Below are 26,927 nucleotides of genomic sequence, written 5' to 3' on the forward strand. Positions count from 1 at the left end.
AGCCAAAGCATATCATACTATCCATCCATCCATTTTCCAACCCGCTGAATCCGAATACAGGGTCACGGGGATCTGCTGGAGCCAATCCCAGCCAACACAGGGCACAAGGCAGGAACCAATCCTGGGAAGGGTGCCAACCCACCGCAGGACACACACAAACACACCCACACACCAAGCACACACTAGGGCCAATTCAGAATCGCCAATCCACCTAACCTGCATGTCTTTGGATTGTGGGAGGAAACCGGAGCGCCCGGAGGAAACCCACGCAGACACGGGAGAACATGCAAACTCCACGCAGGGAGGACCCGGGAAGCGAACCCGGGTCTCCTAACTGCGAGGCAGCAGCGCTACCACTGCGCCACCGTGCCGCCCCATATCATACTAGATGAATGTTATTGCTCAAGATCAGACACCAGAGGTTCATCTTTATCTTGTCTTTTAAAAAGAACACAATGGCAAGGGAACACACCACACACCTTAGAGAACTATAAAAAATGAAACATTGCGAAAGCCAAGTACTAGAGGTTTGGAGGCTGTTTTTGGCATGGGAGGGTACAGGTTGAGATAACCATGTTGAAAGAAAAAAACATTGTATGTGCCTTTTATTGCATTGCTCTCTTATAAATAACCACTATCAGGTTTTGCAAGTGCTTCATGCAATGCTCCCTGAATTTGGCAGTCCACCTAGCAAACCAAACAGAAGTGTGAAGGCAGCTAACTTCTTTAACCTTATATCTAGTACCGGTGATATTATGATCTAGAAGCAAGCATTTCTAATTACATTAGCCCTTTTCTGATTCTTGTTCTTCCCTGCGAGTTCAACGTGAATATCACTGCACCTTTGCTGCCAACAACTACCCAAAGCATTGCCCATTTTCTAGTCAAGAAACGCAGGTGACAAGACCTTGTCATCATTTTAAATACTCTTGAGAACGCAGAGATGCAAATTGCTTCATTGATTCATTAACAGAAGTTTGTGGGAGCAAGCTGTATCATTCATTTAGCCAATCTGTTAAACCTTTCCGGCTGGTGCTGAACAACAGACACCCTTTCATTAAAAACAATGGCAGTGTTGTAGTATAAAAATATGTACAGTAGACCAGTAGGTCTACCTTGGTGAAGTTCCTTTTTGAAGTTATTATGCAAGCAAAAATGACATCACTGGAGAAAAAGGAAGGGCCTTTTTTTTAATCTATATTTGGTCCTTTAAATACTTCGTATGTAGTTTTGGTGTTGTAAAAGGTTATTTATTTTAAGTTAAAAGTCAACATATTACTCCCTGACTTGACCCTCCACATCAGCAACATCAAAAACAAAAGTGAGAACATCAGCTGTAGCCTGCAAGAAAAGTACTTAATTGTCAAGGCTGACCTTCAGGATGGCTGAATGTTTTCATTATAGCCAACTAAATGGATAAATTAATTCTTTGTAATGATTTAAATGAATATTCCACCATCAAATTATATAATTTTTAAATTGTTACTTACCCCATGTAGTTGGTAGTGGTGGCTGAAAAAAAAGTTTTAATCTCATGTTTTCATGGAGAAATTAAATACTGAATATTAAAATTCAATGTGATCAATAGGTGAGCACTGCTATGCAGCGCCAAACGATTAAAAAAAAAGAATAAAAATTTGCATGTAACTCGTGTCATATAATCCACATGTCCAATATTCATTTGTAAGGTCAAAATGTTAAATATGTGTGCATTTTCTGGTAAAATATTATTGCCAGTTACTTCCTTTTACAAACCGGATTCCAAAAAAGTTGGGACACTATACAAATCGTGAATAAAAACTGAATGCAATGATGTGGAGGTGCCAACTTCTAATATTTTATTCAGAATAGAACATAAATCACGGAACAAAAGTTTAAACTGAGAAAATGTATCATTTTAAGGGAAAAATATGTTGATTCAGAATTTCATGGTGTCAACAAATCCCAAAAAAGTTGGGACAAGGCCATTTTCACCACTGTGTGGCATCTCCCCTTCTTCTTACAACACTCAACAGACGTCTGGGGACCGAGGAGACCAGTTTCTCAAGTTTAGAAATAGGAATGCTCTCCCATTCTTGTCTAATACAGGCCTCTAACTGTTCAATCGTCTTGGGCCTTCTTTGTCGCACCTTCCTCTTTATGATGCGCCAAATGTTCTCTATAGGTGAAAGATCTGGACTGCAGACTGGCCATTTCAGTACCCGGATCCTTCTCCTACGCAGCCATGATGTTGTGATTGATGCAGAATGTGGTCTGGCATTATCTTGTTGAAAAATGCAGGGTCTTCCCTGAAAGAGATGACGCCTGGATGGGAGCATATGTTGTTCTAGAACCTGAATATATTTTTCTGCATTGATGGTGCCTTTCCAGACATGCAAGCTGCCCATGCCACACGCACTCATGCAACCCCATACCATCAGAGATGCAGGCTTCTGAACTGAGCGTTGATAACAACTTGGGTTGTCCTTGTCCTCTTTGGTCCGGATGACATGGCGTCCCAGATTTCTAAAAGAACTTGAATCGTGACTCGCCTGACCACAGAACAGTCTTCCATTTTGCCACACTCCATTTTAAATGATCCCTGGCCCAGTGAAACGCCTGAGCTTGTGGATCTTGCTTAGAAATGGCTTCTTCTTTGCACTGTAGAGTTTCAGCTGGCAACGGCGGATGGCACGGTGGATTGTGTTCACTGACAATGGTTTCTGGAAGTATTCCTGAGCCCATTCTGTGATTTCCTTTACAGTAGCATTCCTGTTTGTGGTGCAGTGTCGTTTAAGGGCCCGGAGATCACGGGCATCCAGTATGGTTTTACAGCCTTGACCCTTACGCACAGAGATTGTTCCAGATTCTCTGAATCTTCGGATGATGTTATGCACAGTTGATGATGATAGATGCAAAGTCTTTGCAATTTTTAGCTGGGTAACACCTTTCTGATATTGCTCTACTATCTTTCTGCGCAACATTGTGGGAATTAGTGATCCTCTACCCATCTTGGCTTCTGAGAGACACTGCCACTCTGAGAAGCTCTTTTTATACCCAATCATGTTGCCAATTGACCTAATTAGTGTTAATTGGTCTTCCAGCTCTTCGTTATGCTCAAATTTACTTTTTCCAGCCTCTTATTGCTACTTGTCCCAACTTTTTTGGGATTTGTTGACACCGTGAAATTTTGAATCAACATATTTTTCCTTTAAAATGATACATTTACTCGGATTAAACGTTTGATCTGTCATCTACGTTCTATTACAAATAAAATATTGACATTTGCCATCTCCACATCATTGCATTCAGTTTTTATTCACAATTTGTTTAGTGTCCCAACTTTTTTGAAATCCGGTTTGTACTAGCCAGCACTGAATGTAAACAGGGATGAGGTCATTCCCACAATGCTGTGTATTAGAGTTGAAGATCTGCATCTCCCTCACTATAACCAACACGATTAAGAAACATTAAAAAAATATAAAACACTATTGGATGGAGTATTCCTTTAACATTTTTCTTTTATAATGGAAAACATTTCAAAATGTCACAGCAAAAATCAACATATTTGCAAGGAGTGTGACCTCCAGCGGCTTTGGTTATAAATTCAATCCCCATCAGTGGCTCCCTTTGGCACTCCAAGGTAACTCGTTTGTACAATACGAGAACTGACAGGAGAAATAACTGCATTGCACAGTTGAGGTTTTAAGGACTACACTGGCTAAGTAAGTAGATGGAAAAAGAGCATTAAATGTACAATTATATTATTGGGTTTACAAAAATTTTACTTTGCTGGTCTACCACTTGGCGGCACTGCACTACATTATGACATAAATTTTAAAAGCCGATCACAAGCTTATTTCTCGCCACCTCCTCTGCTATACTTCTGGGTGCAAGCCAAACTTGGTACTGTTGCATCATGGTGGACCTTTTAGTAACTGAGAAGCATGCATAGATAATTTGGATAAACCCCAGGCTCATGTCTACTGCATACTTAGGAGCAGAACCTCTGCACATCACACAAAGAGTGGATGGAGTCCATCCGTATCATACATAAATACTATTTGACGTTCAGAAATGTTGTCTAATGCTAAATGATGTCTTAGATACTTCTTTTCAATCAGACCACTGCAATGGAAAACTTGTGTGTCTTAAAACTGGGCAGCCCTGAGACAAATGGCCGCCACCCTGAACTCAAATCACAGATGCAGTCATGCAATTGTATACTGCATACCCTCTTACAAACACTATAGCCAGGAGGGCAGAAAAACTATTAAAGCTGCTTTGTGAACCTTATACAGTGGAACCTCGGGACACAAACTTCTCAGAACACGTACAAATCGGGTTACGACCAAAAAGTTTGCCAAACTTTTGCATCTGTTCACGACCACACACTCAGGTGATGAACAAGCCAGTTTCCCTTCCGGTTAGTACGCGCCGTTGATTTCTGCACGTGTTCAGTCTCTCCCTGTACATTATTCTCGGTCAGACGTGCGTGCATTTGCTGTAAACTATTTGTGCTCTATTTCATGTGCTTTTGCATTAATTTTGCAATTAACCATGGCCTCTAAGCAAGAGAAGAGTGGTAGTGTTGGTGAGAAGAAAGGTTTTGAAGAAAACTGAAATCGAATTAAAGAAAGAAATTATTCAAAAGTATGAGTGTGGCGTTCGTGTTACTGATTTTGCCGTTTAGTACAAGAAGTCAAAATCTAAGATTTCGACTATTCTAAAGCAAAAAGAGGCCATTAAAGCAGCTGATGTTGCAAAAGGAGTTACAGTGTTAACCAAGCAGAGGCCTCAAGTGCTGGAAGAGATGGAAAAACTGTTGCTAGTGTGGCTGAACGAGAAGCAACTTGCAGGAGATAGCGTAAGCGAGGCGATGTTATGCGAGAAAGCCAGGAAGATTAATGGCGATTTCATGCAAGGTTACTTTTCTTGGTTGTTTATGTATAAATTAAGGGTTTTTCAAATTTTCATTTTTTTTTCCCTGTGCTTAAAACTTATTAAAAAAAGTGTTTACAGCAAGCGGTTCGTAAGGCTGTAGCGTGAACTCTTGCAACGTTAGTTTTCTCTGTTCTTCAAGGTTTTCTCAGCGTTATTCAATGTTATTAAATTTAGTTTACTATTACACTGTGCATTCTATGGTATAATTTACTATTTGTGTGCTTAAAAAATCTTAAAAAAAAATACATTTACATACAGTTCGTACGGTCTGGAACGGATTAATTGTAGTTTCAAAACTCTGGTCGTGACCCGAGGTTGCACTGTATATAAAAATCATAAAACTATCACACATAAGAAAAATGAATTAAGGACTATAAGTAATGTTTTGTACTGGTGACTGGTAAGATGGACACAGAGTAAATTGGGCCTAACACCCATATTTGATTATGACGCATAATAGCAAATCAGCAGCCATACTGATTTAGAGGACTCCAAAGATCCAGAGGACAATGTGTCTCTGCTGCCCCGACTCTTAGAGCTGAGATGAGGAGAAGACGATGGGGAATCATCAATGTACGGCATCATGTCATGGTGTCGCCGCTGCTCCTCTGCTCGGTCAGCATCATAGCCATAAGTAGGTGGCGTTCCACTGAAGGAGGCATCTGAGGAGAAAAATGAAAATGACTCAGTAAGAAGGCAGAGACCAAAACAGGACACTGAGAACTGAATTATATGGCATCATGAAAAAATAAGGCAGACCTCTGTAATGAACATTTTGTTCTTCGCTCTGTACAAAATGTAAAATTTCGGATAAAAATGGAAAATAAATCTCCCCTCTTAAAAAAATTGACCGACCAACTTAAAAAAAAAATAAACAAAATAACGGAAAATTGGAAAAACAATCATAATTGTAACCAGGAGTGAACTCAATTAAGGAAACAGCCTGTGGTACAGGGGGTGTACAGGCAAAGCCGAATATCAGTCAGATTTTCATGTAGTCAGCACTTCTGTTCTTTCTCATTTATAACTAAACAGGCATGCACCTCTCTTTGATGTCCCATCGTGGTGGCAAAATTGCAGACAGTTCAGCATTGTCCTGTTTTATGAACAGATGAGAACACTAATTGCTCCCTTTTGCGCTACTAACACCTCACTTGCAACAGCTTGCTTTACTTTTCCTCCTGTTTCCTACACTTTAATAAGGGTGATGCTTGTGGCGTAATGGTTAGGTGACTGGGACGCTTGACTGTTTTTCCATATATATTCTAACATACTTAAACCTATTAGACCCAATGCAGGATAGCAAGGGTCTAATAAATAAAATCATTAAAAATGAAAAAAAATTACAAACACATTGGCCCAAATTTACAACACACACGTGCACCTATGCTGTAAAGTCAATGTGTGTTACAGCATTTATTATGAATGGCTGGGCAGGACACAGGCAAACCCCTTTGACAGCACCAGACCTCACTAAAGATGGTGGAACTACAGAATTACATCTTATTTAATGTCCTTTTATCATATCACTAGCATATATGCAACTCATAAGAGTTAGGAGTGGAATTTCACCACTAAGCAAGTGTCTTTGTGAAGTTCAAAAAGTTAGGAAAGCAAACAAAATTAAACATGTAGTTCACATTATGAAGCATTACTTAATTAAAAAAAAAGATTGCTATCTTAACCGGAGTGAAGTCCTACATTTACCTTGTAGTTCATATCTATTTCAACAGATGGTTCTGTACGACTCCCTACACTGATGTTATTTTGCTTTTATTGAATGTTGTCAGATGATAGATAGACAGATAGACAGATAGATAGATACTTTATTAATCCCAAGGGGAAATTCACATAATCCAGCAGCAAAATACTGATACAAAAAACAATATTAAATTAAAGAGTAATAATAACTTTGAATAATGTTAGCATTTACTCCCCCGGGTGGAATTGAAGAGTCGCATAGTGTGGGGTCTCCTCAGTCTGTCAGTGGAGCAGGACAGTGACAACAGTCTGTCGCTGAAGTTGCTCCTCTGCCTGGAGATGACACTGTTCAGTGGATGCACTGGATTCTCCATGATTCACAGGAGTTTGCTTAGTGCCCGTTGCTCTGCTACAGATGTTAAACTGTCCAGCTTTATTCCTACAATAGAGCCTGCCTTCCTAACAAGTTTGTCCAGGCGTGAGACGTCCTTCTTCTTTATGCTGCCTCCCCAGCACACCACCGCGTAGAAGAGGGCACTCGCCACAACCGTCTGATAGAACATCTGCAGCATCTTATTGTAGATGTTGAAGGACGCCAGCCTTCTAATGAAGTATAGTCGGCTCTGGGTTCTCTTACATAGAGCATCAGTATTGGCAGTCCAGTCCAATTTGTCATCCAGCTGCACTCCCAGGTATGTATAAGTCTGCACCCTCTGCACAGTCACCTCTGATGATCACGGGGTCGATGACGGGCCTGGGCCTCCTAAAATCCACCACCAGCTCCTTGGTTTTGCTGGTGTTCAGTTGTAGGTGGTTTGAGTTGCACCATTTAACAATGTCTTTGATTAGCTTCCTATACTCCCCCTCCTGCCCACTCCTGATGCAGCCCACGATAGAAGTGTCGTCAGCAAACTTTTGCACGTGGCAGGACTCTGAATCATATTGGAAGTCTGATGTATGTTGGCTGAACAGGACTGGAATAAGTCCAGTCCCCTGTGGAGCTCCTGTGTTGCTGACCACAATGTCAGACCTGCAGTTCCCAAGACGCACATATTGAGGTCTGTCTTTAAGATAGTCCACGATCCATGCCACCAGGTGTGAGTCTACTCCCATCTCAGTCAGCTTGTCCTTAAGGAGCAGAGGTTGGATGGTGTTGAAGGCGCTAGAGAAATCCAAAAACATAATTCTTACAGCACCACTGCCTCTGTCCAGGTGGACATTATTTTTATTATTATTGGAAGAGCCTATCGATTAGCCTTTCTAAATTTATTTCATCCAAACCATACGTTTAAAAATTACAGGGGGTTTAATTGTTCCCTATGAGGAATCCTACATTCAAAAAAAAAATTGATTTCAATTAGGTATAAAAATGTTTTGATGACTCTCCCTTTTATGTCCACCTGCTAGCTTTCGCGTTTATGTAGGCTACAGAACGGTGCGATGATGACATCTCAGAAATGTCAATTTAAAAAACATTTATATTATCAATGTCTGTATGTTTTTCTTTATGGCTATGTATTAATGAGGATTCTGCGTCTAAATTCATGGTCTCAGTCAAACTTGAGGTAACTGGTTAAGTGTACTGTGTTGTAAATGCAATGAGAGTGTGAGCTAAAAAAAAAATGACTTAAAAACTCACCAGTCATCCAAGATACAAATATTAACTACTTTAATCAAGAAAATTCAACCTCCAAAACCTTCCATCATCAAACTTCTAGAACTAAGTGACTGCACCAGCTTCAACATACAGAGAATGGTTTTAAAGCCCTGGTAATGAAAATCTCTACCTCGACCCACTCAGCATCTAGGAAAGGTTGTTCAGGAAAACGACAAGAATCCATGACTCAATAGCTTTGCTCTTTCTGCTGATTTCCAGAAATGGGGAACTGTACAGCCCAGCTAGTCAGTCTAATAAAATGTTGATGAGAACAAACCTGACAGTTAATTATAAAACAAACAGCTGTCTGTATCTGGCAGTGCAGTTTTTACATTAACATATTAGGGCAATGAAATCCATAAATGTAACTAATAACACCCGTCTACTACGAATGTCTACCAATCTGAAAAATCTGAAGGAAAATGGAGGAACAACCTTCTGCCTACTCACATTCCCAGTTCACATCTGTTACTATATAAACGCGTGAATTTCATGCTTATTACAAAGACAAAAAAAAAAAAAAATTAAAGACGACAGAAAATCATAGCAGCTTTTAAACAGCTGTATAACTACCAAGCAACATTCCAGAATCTCAACAGTGAGAAAATGATCAAGTAAAATAATAGTAAAGTAATACTAAATTGTGTTAATTACTTTACAGTTAATTCATTATTATTCATTAAATAAATATGATCAAAAGGTACCTCGATATGTTGTGCTAACCTGAAGAAAAAAAAAATCCAAGTAAACGAGTTTATTTATAAAACACTGTCACCCGCCCCTCCCCCCCCCCAACACTCTTCTGCCTGTAAATCAGTGGCCTAACTCAACTCAACATTCTAACACCAGGCTTGAGATGCTCTAGTAATAAGCAGCTGTTCGATTTAATTCAAGTTATTATTTGTTCTTGCATTGCACTCTCCACAGAGCACATGTTCAACTGACTTGCACAAATATTCACGAACACAAGGACTGCAGCAAATTCCTAAACCACACAACACATTATGCTAAATACAGAGTAAATCTCAGAACAAATGAGATATGGCCAGCTGAAAATGAAGCTGATTATAACAAACACTAGCATCAGTCCTGATGACCAAGCCCAACTGTGACGGTCCAGGTCGGCTCCACGCTTCCTTGTCATTTCCTGGAGCGACTTTGACCCAAAAACGTTGATGGTCATGAACTGAGATGAGCCAGGCTAAGGAGGACACATGCTTACAGCAAAAGGGCAGGTACGGAAGTGTCAAGTGCTTTTATTGAAAACAATCAACTGCAACCATGGAGCACAGTGCTCAACCGCACACGCGGGAGACACTGCATAACGGGCCGCTCCCTACTCCCTCCTGTTCAATTGGAGGTCCCTTCTTCAGCCCCAGGCTCCTCACCTTGAGGCTCGCTCTTGACCGCCTGCCTCCATTCTTCTTTCACACGGACTCTGCTGATCCTGCCTCTTCTTCTTTCTTACTCTTTTTCCTTGTGGTCTCCTGCTGTCCTTTGTTTTCTTTTCTGTCTTACCTGTCTGCCGTGCAGGCTTCTTCATACTGCCCAATCAGGTGCAGATGAGACCCTTCGCCACGTCCAAAGTGTGAATGAGACATCTGACTGATCCACTTGAGTGTGCAATCAACCCCAGTGCAGCACCATCACGCACCCACCTGCACCCGTTCTGAGCCAGCACGCTCTCGGGAACTGATTATTTATTTAAACCCTGCATAATACCACAGACCTCTTATCACACCAACTACCATTCCTCCCCTACTGACTAGTTTACTGTAACAAAAGCATTATATAAAAATCTGCATCTTTATAAACTAATCTAAAATATCTCATGGTAACTTTAGAAGCCATCCTTACAAATGACTTTGAGTGGCAGGCTTCTGTTGTCACCTTAGGTTAGTACTGCCTGTAAATCTCAGAACTTAATACGGGACAACTGTCTACATCTGGCCAATGGGTCTCCACCCCGATTCTGAACTTGCTGAACCACTATATTTCCAATCTGGTAACTTCTGAGAGCTACCTACATGCACTGCTAGGTGGCGTGAATAACAATGATCATCTCATAACAATGTCTCCTTAAAAAGGGTTGGGATATATTAAGCAGCAAGGTAATAGTGATGTGTTGGAAGCTAGAAAAATGGGCAAACGTAAAGATCTCAGTGCCTCTGACAAAGGCCAAGGTGTGCTGGATTGACAACTGGGTCAGAGCATCTCCAAAACTGCAGCTTCCCACTAGGCAGTGGTTAGTACCTACCAAAAGTGGCCCAAAGAAGAATAACTGGTGAACCAGCTACCAGCTCACTGAAGCATGTGGGGAGCAAAGGCTGGTCAATCCTGTCTGATCCCACAGAAGAGCTCCACTATCACTAATTGCTAAAAAACTAAATGGTGGCTGTGAGAAAGAAAAGTGTCAGTACACACAGTGCATCGCAGCTTGTCGAGTAGCCACACGCTGGTCAGAGTGCCCATGCTGCCCCATGATTACCAGGTAAAGTGTCTGCTATGGACATGTGAATATCAGAACTGGACTGTAAAGCAATCGAAGAAGCTGGACTAGTCCAAGGAATCTCGTTTTCTAGATAATATGGACGGCCAGGTGCATGTACACTGTTTAAATGGGTAAGAGATGGCAGAAGGATGCACAATGAAGCTGGCAGAGGCAGTATGTTGCTCTAGGCACCTTCTGAGGTCTTGTGGAGTACATGGGTTAGAACTGTTTTGATGACATGAGGAGGAAGAACTGGTTGTAATGTTGTGGATGCTCAATGGAGAATTACCTTTATGCATTAATCTTTGGATTTCTAGCAAGTATACCCTGCTCGCCTGGGCACATATGCAAAGATGGAGTTCTGAATTTCTGGAATAAGCTCTGCCCTATCCTGAGTCTCATATGTTCTGTTTCATGCTATGGATGTCTCACTGTAGCACACCCCTTAAAATTTTCAATAAATTAAACCCATTCTTGGCCAGGGCTAACATGCCAAACCAGAAATAGGCAAAGCTGGAGGGGCTGCAGGTCCATTACAGGTCAAAGTAAAAAAAAAAAAAAGGTTGGCAATTACACAAAAAAATAAAAACAAGGCTCAGTAAAAAGCCTCTTTGTTACGTTAGACATCAGTGCAGAACAACCCTGGCAAGACTACAACACATAAGGCAGGGCACGCAGATCTTTAGACAGCTGACAGAATTCAAGTAGGTTGAGCAGAGTGCACAAAAAAAAAAAAAAAAAAAAAAATTAAGGCTTCCAACAATAACACGCAAACACGATATCCTTCTGTTCATTCCATTCATTGCCATGTTGGCAGTCTAGCACTCCATCCCCATCAAATACATAGATTTGAAAGTGCAGCTGCTCCAGGGTAAGCGGCTTCATTGTATCGCTGGAGAGAGCTGTTTAGGAGGAGCGCCACACACTCACTTTCATGAAGAGTGTTAATGTCGGCTACAAATGGAGACCTGGACCATTCAGGCAACAAGACCCCGGGGGCACTTTACATAAAGCACATCTTTCCTTCTCAAGCTTTACGCAAGACCAGCAAGAAGCCTGAATCCTTCATCACTATGCTCTGCTGCCTCAAGTGAAACAGTAACTTTTGATCTGAGCAAACAACGAATGCGGTGTTCCATTTATTTTGGAAGTCTTAGTTGGGAATGACGCCACACCCAAGTCGACCGTGTTCCAGTAAATCATTCGGAAAACAACCAAGAAAAACTACTGTGCTGGATTTTTTTAGAATATACAGACAACTACTGAAAAACAACGCGCAAGGCGATAATTTGAACATCCAAACATGGCAGCAGCACGTCCACAGTTAGACATTGAACAGGAGTGCGTGTGCGAGTGACTGATTTAATGAGACACAAATAGACAGAAGTGCTGATAAACAGTACAACAGAACAGCTTTCACTTCTTTTGATGTGAGGTGCAGCCATCTTGAATTCTGAGGTTGTGGCTCTTCTGAGGCTCTTTCGACTTTTGAGGAGGAAATCCAACATGTGGGTGCATTCCAGTTGAAACTTCCTTCATGTAACTCAAAAATTATGACTTTCCAGTTCAAATGGAACGCAACATAAACTTTAGAATAAACAGAAGTAACAGCAGCAGGTTCTTGTGATAGAGTATTTAAAAGGCAAAGTTTGTGACCTGTTGGGGGCGCACTATGTGACAGAGGTACCTCAGGTGCACATTATATCTGTAAACAATACAGCCAAAGCGTTACTCCAAGCCCCAACACATACTGTCATTATTAATTACTTAATTTAAAAAAAAAAGATCTCTTTGACGATGTATTAAAAGCCCCCTGTAGAAATAATGACGGACTAGCACTCATTTCCATTACTGTCACTTGTTATTAAAGCCAGTTATTTAGAGGTATTAAACTGCAATTGTAGTAATGAGGAAATTAGGGGCTGCCATCCAGTGCTATTGTCCATGTGACAGGCATCCACGCTTACAGGCCCATGCATCACAAAGGGGTATAGCCTGGCATCACTCACATTCAAAAAACACGATTGGCAGCAAGAAGAAAAACAAAGGAATGAAAGGAAACCCACATTTGCAGCTCATCCATTAAACAATATAGTCGAAATCACTGACTGCACTTTTAACCAGAAATTGACTGAAATCACCTGCCAGGAAATAGAAACCCTTAAAAAAAAAAAAAAAAAAAAAGGCCAAGATTAATCCTTGGATTTCAGCTATGAAGGGTCAGCATGGTACCTCGCACTTCCAGTCACTGTGTCTGTCTGCGATGCCTGTGTGTGTTATCACCATGTCTGTGTGGGCTTTCTCAGGAAGTCCAGTCTCCCCCGCATCCCGAAGATTTACAGATTATGTTTATTGGCCCAGTGCCCAGTGCGTCCAGAGGAGAGAAAAAAAAAATACATCATCCTGTCCACAGTTTGGTTTTTACAATTACAAATAAAATCGTCTTCTCTTAATTGATTGTGTCTTCTCCATTGAACACCACACTCCATGTTAATTTCAACTGCTCCCCATACAAAAAGCAACCCCCATGAAAAACTGCGACCTTCGAAGTTAACAAGCTTAGTCTTCATTTTACAATCAAGCAGCACAAGAAGTTGCAAACAAGCAAATGTCTTTAGTCATTCCTGTTCATATTAAAAACCACAGATTTTAAATAGAAGTCAGACTTTGTGCCACATTCAGAAGTACTCTGATGATACAGCTATTGTGGCGTGTATAAGGAATGGAAAGGAAGGGGAATATAGGGATCTGATTGGAGCTACACGTACCAGTGACTGGAACAAGAAGAACTGTCTGGCTTGGAACACAATGAAGACCAAGGAGAGGACTGTGGATTTCTGGAGGTCTAAGCTCCCCCCTTCAGCCTCTTAACATCCGAGGACAGACACTGATGTGGTGCAGACTTTTCAGTATCTAAGAGTCCTCTTTGATGACAAACTGGACTGGTCTGTGAGCACAGAAACCTCTGATCATATGTAGCAAAATGCTGTCTTGTCTTTGCTCTACCAGACAGTTGTCTCCAGTGTCCTCTTTTTTGCTGCCGTTTGTTGGGGTGGCAGAATGACAAATAAGAATACAAAGAGACTGGACAAGCTGGTGAAGAAGGTGCTAGGCAGGACTGTAGACTCACTGGGAATTCTGGTTTAAAGGTGTATGAGGAAGAAGGTACAGGCCATTCTTGACGATAGCACTAACCCTCTCCGCAACATTTTGGTGGGTCAGAGAAATAAAAGTAGCAGTCAGCTTGTCTCACTGCACTGTAGAACAGAACGTTTTAAAAGATTATTTGTTCCTGCTGCTGTGAGATTTTTAATGCTGTTGCCAATGCAGATGATCCATGACTTGGTCAACAATCTACCTTAGAACACTGTAACAAATGACCAATTTGTACTTTTTATTTATGTTTTTTTTTCCTTGCTCTTGTAACAATTGTGAACAATTTTAACTGATGTGTTTGAGCTACTGGATACCTGGATTTCCCTGAGGGGATGAATGAAGTATCTATCAATTATCTAGTATGTGACAGTAGGGGGTGCTATCGCTCCCTTGAACCCTCAGGTACAACGCCAAACACCAGGTAAAAGTTTAATGATTCTTCTTTTTATTATAATAATTATATGCACCAAGCACCCTCCACTCCACCTCTGGTGTTTCCCTGTCCTCTTTATAGTCCTTGACCCGGAAGCGTTTCACCCTCTCTGTCCATGTGATGTGGAACACTTCCGGGTCAGATAAAAATCCTTCTTTTTCTTCACCCAGGAAGCACATCGTTCCCTTTGTCCATGCGACTCTGACATACTTCCTGGGCGTAAGGCAAGTGGTCTCTGTGCCTCCCTGCAGTGTCCTCTAGCTGGCCCCAAGGTATCCAACAGGGCTGAGAATAAAAACTACATTGTCCAGTATTCCCTGCTGGCATTCGGGGCATCTCCACATTGCAGGGAGGACTCCACCTGGCGGCTTGGGGGTATTGGCCGGGATAAGCTGCTGGCCATATCCCACAAGTGCCTTTCACATCTCTTTATCTATTATAAAAAGCCTTTCCTGTCTGTATGTCTATCTATCTACCATCTATCAATCATCTCTCAGTTATCAATCATCTAACAATCATCTATCAAAGCACTGTGTCAACAGAACAACTGCCTCTGCTGCATCAAATTAACTTCTCCAGTAGCCCTCAGAGATTTGGCCTCCCTAAACTTTAGCTGTTAAATCCATGACACTCTCTGAACCGTCCTATTAAGCCACCAATCCTTGATGCACTCAGTTTCAGTGCCATTTTTACCAATAGCCTAAAGCAGTGTCACTCCTTCACAGCATGCCAAATGTCACCATCTTAAGTGTATTTGGACCCTGGGATGAAACCCTCAAGTCCAGGACTGATCTGGTGTCCAGCAGCCGTGAGAAGACTCTGCTAACCAAATTCACTTTCACTACACAACAAATTAATAAATTCTTTGATAGTCAGTAATTGCTATTTCTATTACTCCATGCTAATTACGAGAAGCACAGATACTCACGGACGAGCTAGGCAATGTCTTCTAGACGTTGCTGCGGGGAATGTTTTCACGACAGACTCTTTATTCGATAAAGGAGGAAGACCAATTCAAAGACAATGTCAGACGAGTACTTGAATGCTGGTGTAAAAGCAGGCCACACTGAGATCAACACTGGGGAAGACTGATAAAAGATGTTACAAATTGGGCTGACAGAAGGCAAAGCGTTGCATTAAATACTATTATTTCGGGCGCAGGAGCCCTTATTTTACTCATAATTATAGGTAGGGAGTGAAAAAATGCAGTTTTCTATATACCAAATGAAAAGGATAAGAATACAAAAGGGCACATGAAAGAAGCTTATAGAGCGCTACCAAAAAAAAAAAAATCTCTTAGTTTTATAGACAAAGCTGGGGTCTAAAATGTGCATGAGCTTTATTTTACAATCTGTCCTGTGCAGCTATTGAACTTGAATTAGAAGAAAGCCTTGGCAGAGCCTGGCAGAAAGAGATAAATTAGACACACATCTTTCTCCAATTTTATTAAATCTCTCAAATAAAGAAGGGGTCTCTAGGTGCAAGGCAGTCTACATCATTACTGCGATACCTCAGAGGGCTAGCTGTTCCATGTGCCCGCCTGGCAGATATCCAAAGTGTCGATCTAGATTACAGTGCAAAATAAATACATCCATGCCCTGGTAAGACTAAAATGATGGCCTCAGTTCCGCACTCACCTTCAGCCGGTAGCAGACAGGACAAGCATTGGCATCACATACTGCACCCTGATAGTTTCACTTAATGTATCCCCCAAAAGGAAACCACTGGTTTATTTTTTCTACATTTTATTGAAATTACAGGTTTGTTACTCTCCTTCCTACCACTGTAGCACATTCTACCATGCATATCTCCTCACTGATTTACTCTCCTCAAATGACTTATGACGCGACTCTGATCGACTAAAGCCTATGTCATATTAGACGACTTTTACAGCAATTCCCAGTTGTAGCCTTTATTTACATGATCTTAGGCAGGAAGGGACACAATCACCTAATGTCACATACCTGACAATCGAGACCAAGTAGTCTGCAATTAGCTAGGATTAAATCAAACTTGTTTGATTTTCCATGATAGTCAGAGGGACAGGCCATTTACGCAGGAGAGTGGACAACCAATGAATGGTCATCTGGAAGTACAATGCACAGAATCTATCAGAGTGGTGGCTCTGAGGCTAAGGATCTGTGCTGGTAACCTGAAGGTTGCTGGTTCGAATCCCCAGCACTGCCAAAAGAGATCCTACTCTGCTGGGCCCTTGAGCAAGGCCCTTAACCTGCAATTGCTCCAGGGGTGCTGTACAATGGCTGACCCTGCACTCTGACCCCAAGGGGTACGTGAAAACTAACAAATTCCTAATATGATAAATTGTATAAGGTGAAATAATGAACAAAAAAGAAACACACCTTGAAACTTGCAAGTAGACAAGAATCATGTCTGTCTGATGTCAAATGTTTTAAGTACTAAAACAAAATGGTAAAAAGAAAAAAAAGGGACAGGACTACAGCTGAACGCACCAAATATATTATCTGTTCACACAGCACCAGATAACTCAGGCAACATGGCGTCTGGGCACCTCACAAACTGAACAGAAGCTTGTCTATCTGATATCTCGTATTTTATATACCACAACAGAATAGAAAAAAAAGAATTCAAGGACAGAGGCTGCTGCTGAAAACCCTGCAGCTGTTTAGTCCTTCGTACAGTGCTGGCTCTGTCAGGCAACACGCTATTGGCGGTCAGAAAAAGAGGCGACTACGACCGTGTGGGAAGAACGGTGCTCAGCCAGTAAATGTGACACGAGCTGCGATTGCCAGTTGTGCAATCTGACACAGTGAGGTGACAAGATCAGCTACTGAGACTGGCAAATCTGACATACCCCATGACAAAAAGTCATGCAATGTGATGTTGGCATTAGCAAGACAACAGCATGTGGCCCTTGTGATTGCCAAACCACTTTTGACAGCTCATTCTGCAACATACAGGCATGTAAATAACACATAAAATGAGAGTCGTGTAGCCGCCTATTACTTAGCAGCCTTTCAGGTCTACACAATACATGAAAGATTGAACTACACCTCTAAAGTTCTTTACTGTTTACTGCATAAAATATAAGCTTGATTATTGTTTGATGGTTTAAACTATAGTGGGTAATTAACGTATATCAGAACACACTCCACCGCAAAATACTCTCTGTTGCCAAAGGATCAAAAAAAAATTTGCCCTAAGGGACCCTCTGGCTGAGAGGTGTGCGTAACTCAAGATTACATTTATACAAACTGCTCAGGTATTTAGGCAAATCCAGGACAGTGTTTTTACGTTTATTTTAAACAATAAGAGTTTTGGTTACACTCTAATAACCAACAGCAGGCTTTCCAGAGTTAATGTCGCTTACTAGGCTGACAGCAGATCCACACTCCACACTTTAAAGCCACGCTGCCTCCTAGGGGAAGCCCGCTAGTAAAATGGCTGTGCAGAGTTTGGAATATTAATGCTTTGAAAAAGGTTACGCAGAATCAAAGAGAAACTGACCGAGTAACTCGTCCACACTGCTATAAACAAGAGAAACAGTTTAGTTACACATGAGTGAACCAAGACAAACAAGCAAACATTCAATTACACGCTCACTGCTTCAGCAGTCTTCAACTTGCGTAACAGAAGATTCGCAATTGCCGTCACCTCCAAAAACAATCCAGGAGCTTCGCACATGTTTTCAGCAGCCACAGGCAGAAGACGATGCAAACGTCCACAAGACACATGCTCTGGCATTCATATCTACTGGTTGAAATAATATAATCTCTCTTAATATTTCAGAAATCACAAAATTTTGACATTGAGGACATGAACACAAATTGGTAAGGTCAGCAGCCCAATCTCAGGAGCAGTAGTTTGGATGATGCTTTTAAAAGTACTTGGGTTGCATAGTCCAGTTATTTTTTAAAATACAGGGGGTCCTCGGGTTACAACGTCTCGACATACAACGTTTCAAGTTTACAACGCTCACTCCCATAAAAACGTTGAGATGTGAGAAGGAATAAAGGTAAGGATTTTTTTTTTTACACTCATTTTTTCTGTTCCTACAGTACAGTGTACAGTACAGTATACTTCTGTTTTTTTCCTTTTTCTGTGGCTTAGTTGTGTTTTTATGTTCTAGATTATGATTTCGCAAATGTTTTAAGATAGGTAAGTGACTTAGGCTAGGGTGTGTTTTGACTTACACCAAAATTTGGGTTACATCACTGTTGTAGGAACGGAACTGTGTCGTAACCCAAGGAGCCCATGTAACAAGTAACCTAACAAAATACCTAATTTATTGAAGTAAAAATACCTGTGTTGTTATTATCCGAGCAGCACTGGGTGTAAAGCAAGTTGCACAAGTACCAGTATGCCGGGCATTTGCAGAGCTCAATCATACAGCTAATAAAGTGTCAATTTAGTTTTAATCTACCTATTGGCCGCAGATATGGGCAGAGTGTTAGCTCTGAGGTTGAGGATCTGCGCTGGTATCTGGAAGGTTACTGGTTCAAATTCTGTTACTGCCAGAAGAGATCCTACTCCACTGGGCCCTTGAGCAATGCCCTTAACCTGCAAACTGCTCTAGGGGTGCTGTACAATCACTCAAGCTGCACTCTGACCCCAAAGGGTATGTGACAGCTGTACAATAACAATATAATTGAGTCATTATGATTATCATCAGGTGATGCAGTGGCCAGGGTTGATACTGTGACTGTAAAAAGGGGATAGATATTTTATTTTACTTCACAGCACATAAAAGGACTAATACACAATGGTTGTACTTTTGGTTGTAACATACAGGGGGGCACAGGTCACCATTATAACAGGACACTTCTGAGCCAGATATGAATCATCATTGGAAAACAAGGTTAGCAAAAACAGTGACCAGGCTGTGACATAAAAGTTGTGGCATTATTGGGAAAAATTAAAGGTTTGCCTTGTGAGCTTTCATAATCTGTTTGAAACTCTGAAGTAGTTGCTGAAATTAAATTGTGATAAAGCTTTGTATATAGAACGTAGAAACAAGGGAAAAAGAAAATCTGATGTGACAATGACAAATCCTGCTTCTTCACAGAGTGGGCAGCATAATTGCCGTTACAGGCGCATATTATCCAGTGCAGGAGACAAATGGGTCATCCTCACCAGCCAATATGTGAAACTTACCAATTCACAAAGAGGACTTTGCAGAAACCGTTACACAGAGGAGCATTTCCCTTCTACCGTTATTAATAAACATTTACTTTATCAATCCCACACACTTCGAGTAACCAGTGCTTGCCTGATTTCAGCAGTCTAGGAATTTAAAATTCTCATGCTGGAACTAAAATTATCATTAATAGGCCGCGTCATATCAAATAACAGTCCAAACTGTTCATGTGTAGCTCCTAGCTGGTGGAACAAGCTGCCCACCTCCATTCAAAACTCTGACTCTCTTAACATCTTCAAGACGCATCTGAAGACTCGACTCGATTGGTGAATTTCTGCTTAAATGATACTACTGGCTGTTAGGATTTGTAAATCAGGGACTTATCACTTTCTTGTATTTAGCCAAACATAACAGGAGTGTCCAAAGATAAAGACAGGCAAAAATAAGAAGCTGGTTTATTTACTGCTGTGTTTCAGGGCCACAGCCTCCAACCGTGGAAGAGTGGTGGCTCTGAGGCTAGGGATCTGCACTGGCAAATCGGAAGGTTCCCAGTTCAAATCCCGTAAATGCCAAACGGGATTCTACTCTGTTGGGCCCTTGAGCAAGGCCCTTAACCTGCAATTGCTGAGCGCTTTGCGTAGTGAGAAAAGCGCTATATAAATGCAAAGAATAATTATTATTAACCGTTAAGATAGTATTTCCTTTTAAGATGGCTTGCAAAATAAATACATAAAATTCAGTGCAATAAAAAGTGGTCCAGCAGTTTCATAACTGGTTCCCTTACGTTGCTAGGTACAAGCTTCCTCCTGCCTGCTTTATGGGTTATTTCTGACTTAATAAGGGGTTCTTAGTTGATGATAAATATTCATCTTTTTCACAATGGAGAGGAAGCAGACAGTTAGGAATGATCCTGAGAGAAGCACACGGCTGGCTCAGAGCAAGCTCCTGTGTAACGCCGGGCAGTGGCAGTGGGAGATGGTGGTGACTACGCCTGTTGGTGGAGGTCTCCATCTGGGGAAAGCACAGATTTAAGAAGCATCAAGGCTCATGATTATTTATATAAAAAAAAAAAAAAAAGGGCCAGATTCTCCCTGGGACTTCAGCCTCGCTTCAAGGACTACTAATGGATTGATATTTATCTCCATAAAAGTCACTGCTTTTATGGATTTATTTTTTTTTTTGACCATACTCCACTATTTTGCATAGTGGCCTTTTGAACCCCTGCCTGACATACAGATTTTGATGCATTTTTATACATTTACACCAATCTCTTGACTGATTGTGTCCTCATTTGCCTGGTCATGTCTATGGATGGAACCGGGTTCAAGTATTGCTATGGACTATGAAGCCATCGGCTGAATGATTCAGGTTTCAGTCCAAAATTAAAATACAGTTTTTATTCCTTAGTGGACGCTTTTATCTAAATACTTACACGCTGGCATGCAAAAATAAGCTTGCCAGTTACTGAATGCAATACAACTGTTTGCCAGGAAAGGCGAGCACTGCAACTGCTGCAGTTTCAATTAGCAAAATGCACACACCAATAGGGAGACATGGCAAAAATTAGGTGAATCTTTTCTCTAGATACGTTCAGCTAGTCTGGTTTTCAATGTGACATTTGTCCGTTTTCCTGTTATTAGGAGTGTAAAACCACAGACAGGGCATGTCTGGTAAATATGAGTCAGCTAGCCTGCTGCCCAGTGCTATAATTCAGTGATAGGAAGAGAATAAAAAGAGAGAAGAGTTTCTTCCTTGTCTGAGGCTCGTACTAACACTGCACTCTAACATAATGACTGGCAGGGCAGAGGCCACGGTCTAGCGACTATGGAACTGGACGTACAATCACAGCACTGTGCAGGCTGCTTTTCAATAAAACAAACCATGCGCTACGGCTCCTAAAGAGCTGAGACATGTAACCGTGAGGTCAACTGCAGCTCAGTGAGCAACTCAGAGCAAGTTACTTAGCTTAACTATGCTCCAACTTCAGGGTCTGAGCGTGATGGTGGTGTGTTGGACATACAACACCTCCAGGTGCTGATTTACAGACAACCTCTAAACTGGCCTTGTTCTCCATCAGAAAGCATTCTGTTTGACTGAGGACTGAAAAATGGACTAGGCCAAGCATGTGTACCTTGTGCCCCATCCACTTTAGTTCCCATATTGTAGCTCACTACTGGTATGTAGGCCAGAATAATAATAATAATAAAAAAACTAAGACAAGAGGCACCTTTACAGTATACAAAAGAAAGCTGACTTACTTTCAGATTTCCTTATATCTCTTAAGTTCTCCACACTTTCAGACATTATGAACAGTGTCACTGTTAACTGAATGAATTTGATCTCTCACATTTTATTTTTCCTTCTCATAAAAACGACAGTTCCCAAAACCCTGGTTTTTAGCCTTCTTTTCTTATTTGTGCCACCTATGCTAACATCACTGGGTGTTTTCCATAGTTTAGCAGAACTCAGGTAGCAAGCAGCTCTGCATGACATACCAACTTCCTGCAATAAAATGACTAAATTCTTTTCTTACAAAAGCTGCATTCACTTGTCCTGCCTGCTCTAAGAAATATGACCTCACCAGTCTATGCCAAGGCTACCAACAACTTGCCTTGCCCCAGCATGTTGTGGGCTTGGCTGTACCAAAGGAAATTAAAAAAGAAAAAATCTTACTTTTAATATAAAAAAATGAGAAAGTCATATTTTCCTTAACTCCAACACACTGTACTCATTTGTTCCCCACAATGTGGCACTCAGTAATGCCAGCTTACTAAATGCAAGTTTACTAGTACTAAGAAGTGTTGTCATTTTTATTTATACTGTTATTTTATTTATAATGTTATACAGCATATCTTTCTTCATTCTAAACACTCAATCATCTCCTATCCCTTACTGACTAACTATCTCTCTCGCCCTTCAGCACCAAATAGCTAAAGTGTGGCGAGCATACTGGCACAAGAATGGCAGTCTTTCCATCTTCCAGGTGGATGATACATATTGGTGACGGTTGAAGTGGCTCACCATTGTCTATGTAAAACACTTTGAGTAGTTAGAAAAGCATTATACAAAAATAATTTCTAATTTTGAATTATAATTATATAGCATACGTACTAATAAATATGTATCTAATTTATGATAAATATACAGAGGAGAAACTTACTGCAGCATATGCCAGGTAAATGCCATTTGTGTATTTTCTAATGTCAGTTCATCCTTATCAGGGTTCAGCACCAGTCACAGCAGCAACACATCCAATGGCTTTAACCAATAAACCCTGACAATGTTTACTTGTTACTGATGTTCATTAAAATATAGTCATTCAAGAATTTGATCCATCTGTTCAAAAAGTATAAATCTACCCTGTTGGAGGGCATCAGTACATCCATTCATCCAACAACCACACAGAAAGGAGAATATGGAAAGTCCGTTGTGCTCAAATCCCAGCTTCATCACCAGAGTACCATCCTCATTAAAGCCAATCATAACTAAAGTCACAAAGGTAAGACCAGTACCCATAAAAGCATAAAGGTCTGCTTAGCTCTCAGGATTGATAATGTTGTCAGTCAGTCAGTCCTTATCCAACCCGATATTTTGTAATAATTCCCTATGAATGCGTTGGAATCACTTCACTTATTTATTTATTTTTGACTCGCTAGTATGAGAAAACTCCCACACCTGATATACTGTTTGACGTGTCTTGATGTCTAGTTATGCAAGACATTGAGTTTTTGCGTGCATGTGTCACAGTAAGCAGGGGCTCTCCCACTAATGCAATATGAGGACCCAAAGTTACTCCTTTTCATAAAACTTTAAAAACATGGGGATTGGTACTACAGACATGTAGAGTGTCATTTTATGCTATCTTGAAGTTGCTGATCATAAATAATATATTTTTGAAATTTGACTCTTTACTATCCCTTTTAGGCCTCTATTACAGGGTGACAAATGATACATTTCAATTACAACCAAGAATATTTAGAATATTTAAGTTTGAAGAACATCTATCCATCCATTTTCTAACCCGCTGAATCCAAATACAGGGTCACGGGGGTCTGCTGGAGCCAATCCCAGCCAACACAACACATTTTACTAATTACATATTTAACACAACTATTCTTGGTTATTATTATTATTATTTCTTCTTTGCTCACAAAGCAAATCATTGCAATTGTTATGAACTCCCTGAATTAAGATGGATTACACTAATTCAAACGTTTTTCACTTACAATCAACGACTCTGTCACTTCCCAAGGCACCATAGCTGAAGGATACAGCCTCTTGGCCAATTCTATTACGCAGTTATTTTTTCTGCATTTAAATTACAGAGACTTTATAAATGTTGTCATTCTCCACAGACATTTCTGCAAAGTCGCTTATTTTCTAAAAAGCTGGTCACTTTTGCTTGGAGCGGCAGACATTGTTTAATACTGGAGTCTGCTCTTCAGAAGTTGAGCGGTCTTACTGATTTTAACCAACCTCATTCCTCAATTCTGATTGTTTGCTCAGATCAGATTTGCCTACCTCCACGGTTCACATTCATAAGCACAAGTCACCCGTATCTTACTGTAATGTGAATGAATGTGTCCTCCGAAATGGCACGCGTGCACAAATTGATACGTTTATGCCCAAGTCAACAACAAAAATATCACATTTGTGAGGCGACTCATGCATGGTATTAAAACCAACAAACTGGATTGAAATAGTACATGCATTGCATTTTGCTCTGGAGGACGGCAAACAGTTTGTGAAAGATGTACATTAGGCTGAGAAGGTGTAAAAAGACCCAGACGGCTTGCTTTTGCTGTTTTCACAGCTACTGCTGGCACTGCTGGACCAGAAGATGTGTGGGCACGAGAAAGGAGCCAGCAATGGGGGACTGTGACTGCTATCACAGCTGTAGCTCTTTTCCGTCGTTGTTTTGCTGCGCTACCACGGCTGGCTGATGACGACCGTGCTGAGCCCATGTGTATAGGCAACAAAAACATGAATTTCAAGCTGGCCCTTCTCTCATTCATGTCGCATGTCTGATTTGGGACCACATATGAAAAGTGACTCTAATCTAATTTGAAAATTCCTTGATTTCTGTATCCACACAGCACTGAAAAAAAAATATTTGTGTTGCTTTAAGGAAAGAAAAAAATTGGACTTCAGTCACCACAGACTAGTCACGTAAACACAGTCAAAGTTACACAAACTGAATTTGCCAAAAACAGTGAGTTAATTCAATTACAAGTTTACTTTCACACAGAACCTGAAATCCAATCAATCATCACAATAATCTGCTACAAAAATCCGCTACAGCCATCTGGAAAACTCTGAAGAGCTAAAGTGTTTCAAGGAAAAGTAAACGAAGACTAAGGCAGACAAGAAAGAAAGAAAGAGAGACAAGAAAAAACACAGACTAGTGATAAAAATGATGAACACTCAGAAATGTCAACACAACTTTGGATAGACTTTCCTTCCACACGGTGGTTTTTCTCAAGTTGGTTCTCAAATCCGACATACATGCCTATCAGGTTAAATGGGAATAGCGTGGGTACTGATGTAGGTGTTTTGAGCAAAGAAATAGAAAACACAAGCTCAGAAAACAGTTGGATAGGTGAAGGGGTAGATCAAGGGAACCATGAGAAGCTATATTGTTGTATCACATGACAGATAGGTAGAGAGGTGGATCAACAAGACCACAATAAGCTATATGGCCTATTCTCATGAAAAATGTTAACATACCACACGACCCCTTGAAACTGCTCTAAAAGGTCAAATTATTCAAGGCAAATGCTTCCTATCAACTAGTTTGGGAAATACAGAGCAGCTGTTTGTCGAGGCTCCATACAAGTTCTGCTTCATCCACTTGTAGTTTACAAAGTCTCACAGAATTAAGATATAAAGCAGTGCAGTTCCTCAACACTTTTTGGTGTTCATGGACAGCAACATTCCGACAAAAATGGTACACACTAGGCTTGAGGTCAAACCTGTAACATTTCACAGAGCACATTGAGCCACGTGTCCCTCCCACCCAGGCAGCCACTGATTGCTGGCTTTTTAGAGCTGCAGTGACATGCACCCAAGTCAGTCAGGAGCAGTCAGATGGCTAATTCTAGTAATAGCTGACGATCCTAGGAGCTTGAATGAAGCCAAGTCCTCATCTGGACTCAATTACGTTACAATAGCAGCCTTACTGGAGCACAGCTGGCTTCAAAGCACCAAGCAGCCCTTTTCTTAACCTCCCTGGCAACTGGAATGTTGGCCTAAAGAGAACGGTTGGCTTCATAGGCAATTCTCCTTACCACAAGAAACATGTTTTATTTGTGTTCAAGAGAACCATCTGCTCTATAAAAGTGAGAGATTTTCCTTTGAAAGAGTGACAGAGAAGCAGAATAAGTAACGTATGAAAAAAAAAAATTACACACTTTACTCTAAATTGCCATCTTGGGCTGTTTTTATTTATACTGAAACACACAGCTTGCCATTTTATACTGATGATAGTAAAATGCTAATTATGTATTTGGAACTGAACCGACTTCATCCTCATGCATTATTAACCCATACCATTATTAAAAATAGGCAGTTGTTAAGACACTATGGACTATGACATGGGTTGTAAGGAATTGTGTTTAGTTTAATCCTGGGTAGCAGGGAGCTGGCCGACACTTCAGAAGATCTGACTACAACAGGCAGGAACAAATACCCAACATAGCAAAGCCATCACAGAATTTGTGTGCCCACGTGTGCACCAATGTGAATGTTTTTGCAATGTGAAGCAGGTTGCTAACATAGTTAGGATGGATGAAGAGGACAATTGATTAATTTTTATATTAAATTTGGATCATATGCTTCAAATCGACTGCTAAAGCATTATTAATATGTAAATGCAGACGAGGAGGTTACATAGTTTTAAAATATTGCAATTGTGCATTTTTAGCTGAAGGTGGACTTACATAAATATGCAATTATAGTTCTGTGAAACAGAACAGCATGTATAGAATGAATACATTAAGATGTTCATTGAACCTTCTCTCATTTTAAAGTTAGGCACGATTACTTCTAAAGCAAATGAGGTATACTGCGTCATGGCAGTCTCCGCTTACCCATAGAAGGGGCTCACCTGCCGCCATTATAGACTCATACAGGGATCGCTAAACGTCCTGTGACACTTTTGAGTGCAGCCAATAGTAACTTTAAGACAATTCTAACCCATCCCTCTTTTGTGTCTAGCATCACCTATTTTGAGTCAGTCAGTGTGATTTGACATGTCATTTATCATAAGATTAAAAGAATATGGTGCTGAAAGGAAAATGTAAGGAACGATGATCACTTTGTCCTAGGAAATCTATTTTTATATTGAAAACTCATTTAAAGACAGACAAAAAAATAAGTTAAATAAGCAATGAACATAAAATTGGGCATGTTCCTCAAGCCATGATGTTTCGACCCACTCATTCTTGTACTG

At 40.7% G+C, this 26,927-nt stretch overlaps 1 protein-coding gene across 1 annotated transcript in view; it reads right to left on the bottom strand.

Moving 5' to 3' along the window:
* LOC120540944 (breakpoint cluster region protein-like) overlaps positions 1–26,927 on the bottom strand; it is a 184,027-nt gene that overhangs the window by 57,415 nt on the left and 99,685 nt on the right. The window contains exon 2 of the mRNA XM_039772144.1: positions 5,401–5,585. Coding sequence (XP_039628078.1) covers positions 5,401–5,585 — 185 coding nt within the window. The remainder of the gene's footprint in view (positions 1–5,400; positions 5,586–26,927) is intronic.

The sequence above is a fragment of the Polypterus senegalus genome, chromosome 12 (assembly GCF_016835505.1).
Source record: "Polypterus senegalus isolate Bchr_013 chromosome 12, ASM1683550v1, whole genome shotgun sequence".
NCBI classification, from domain to species: Eukaryota; Metazoa; Chordata; class Cladistia; order Polypteriformes; family Polypteridae; genus Polypterus; species Polypterus senegalus.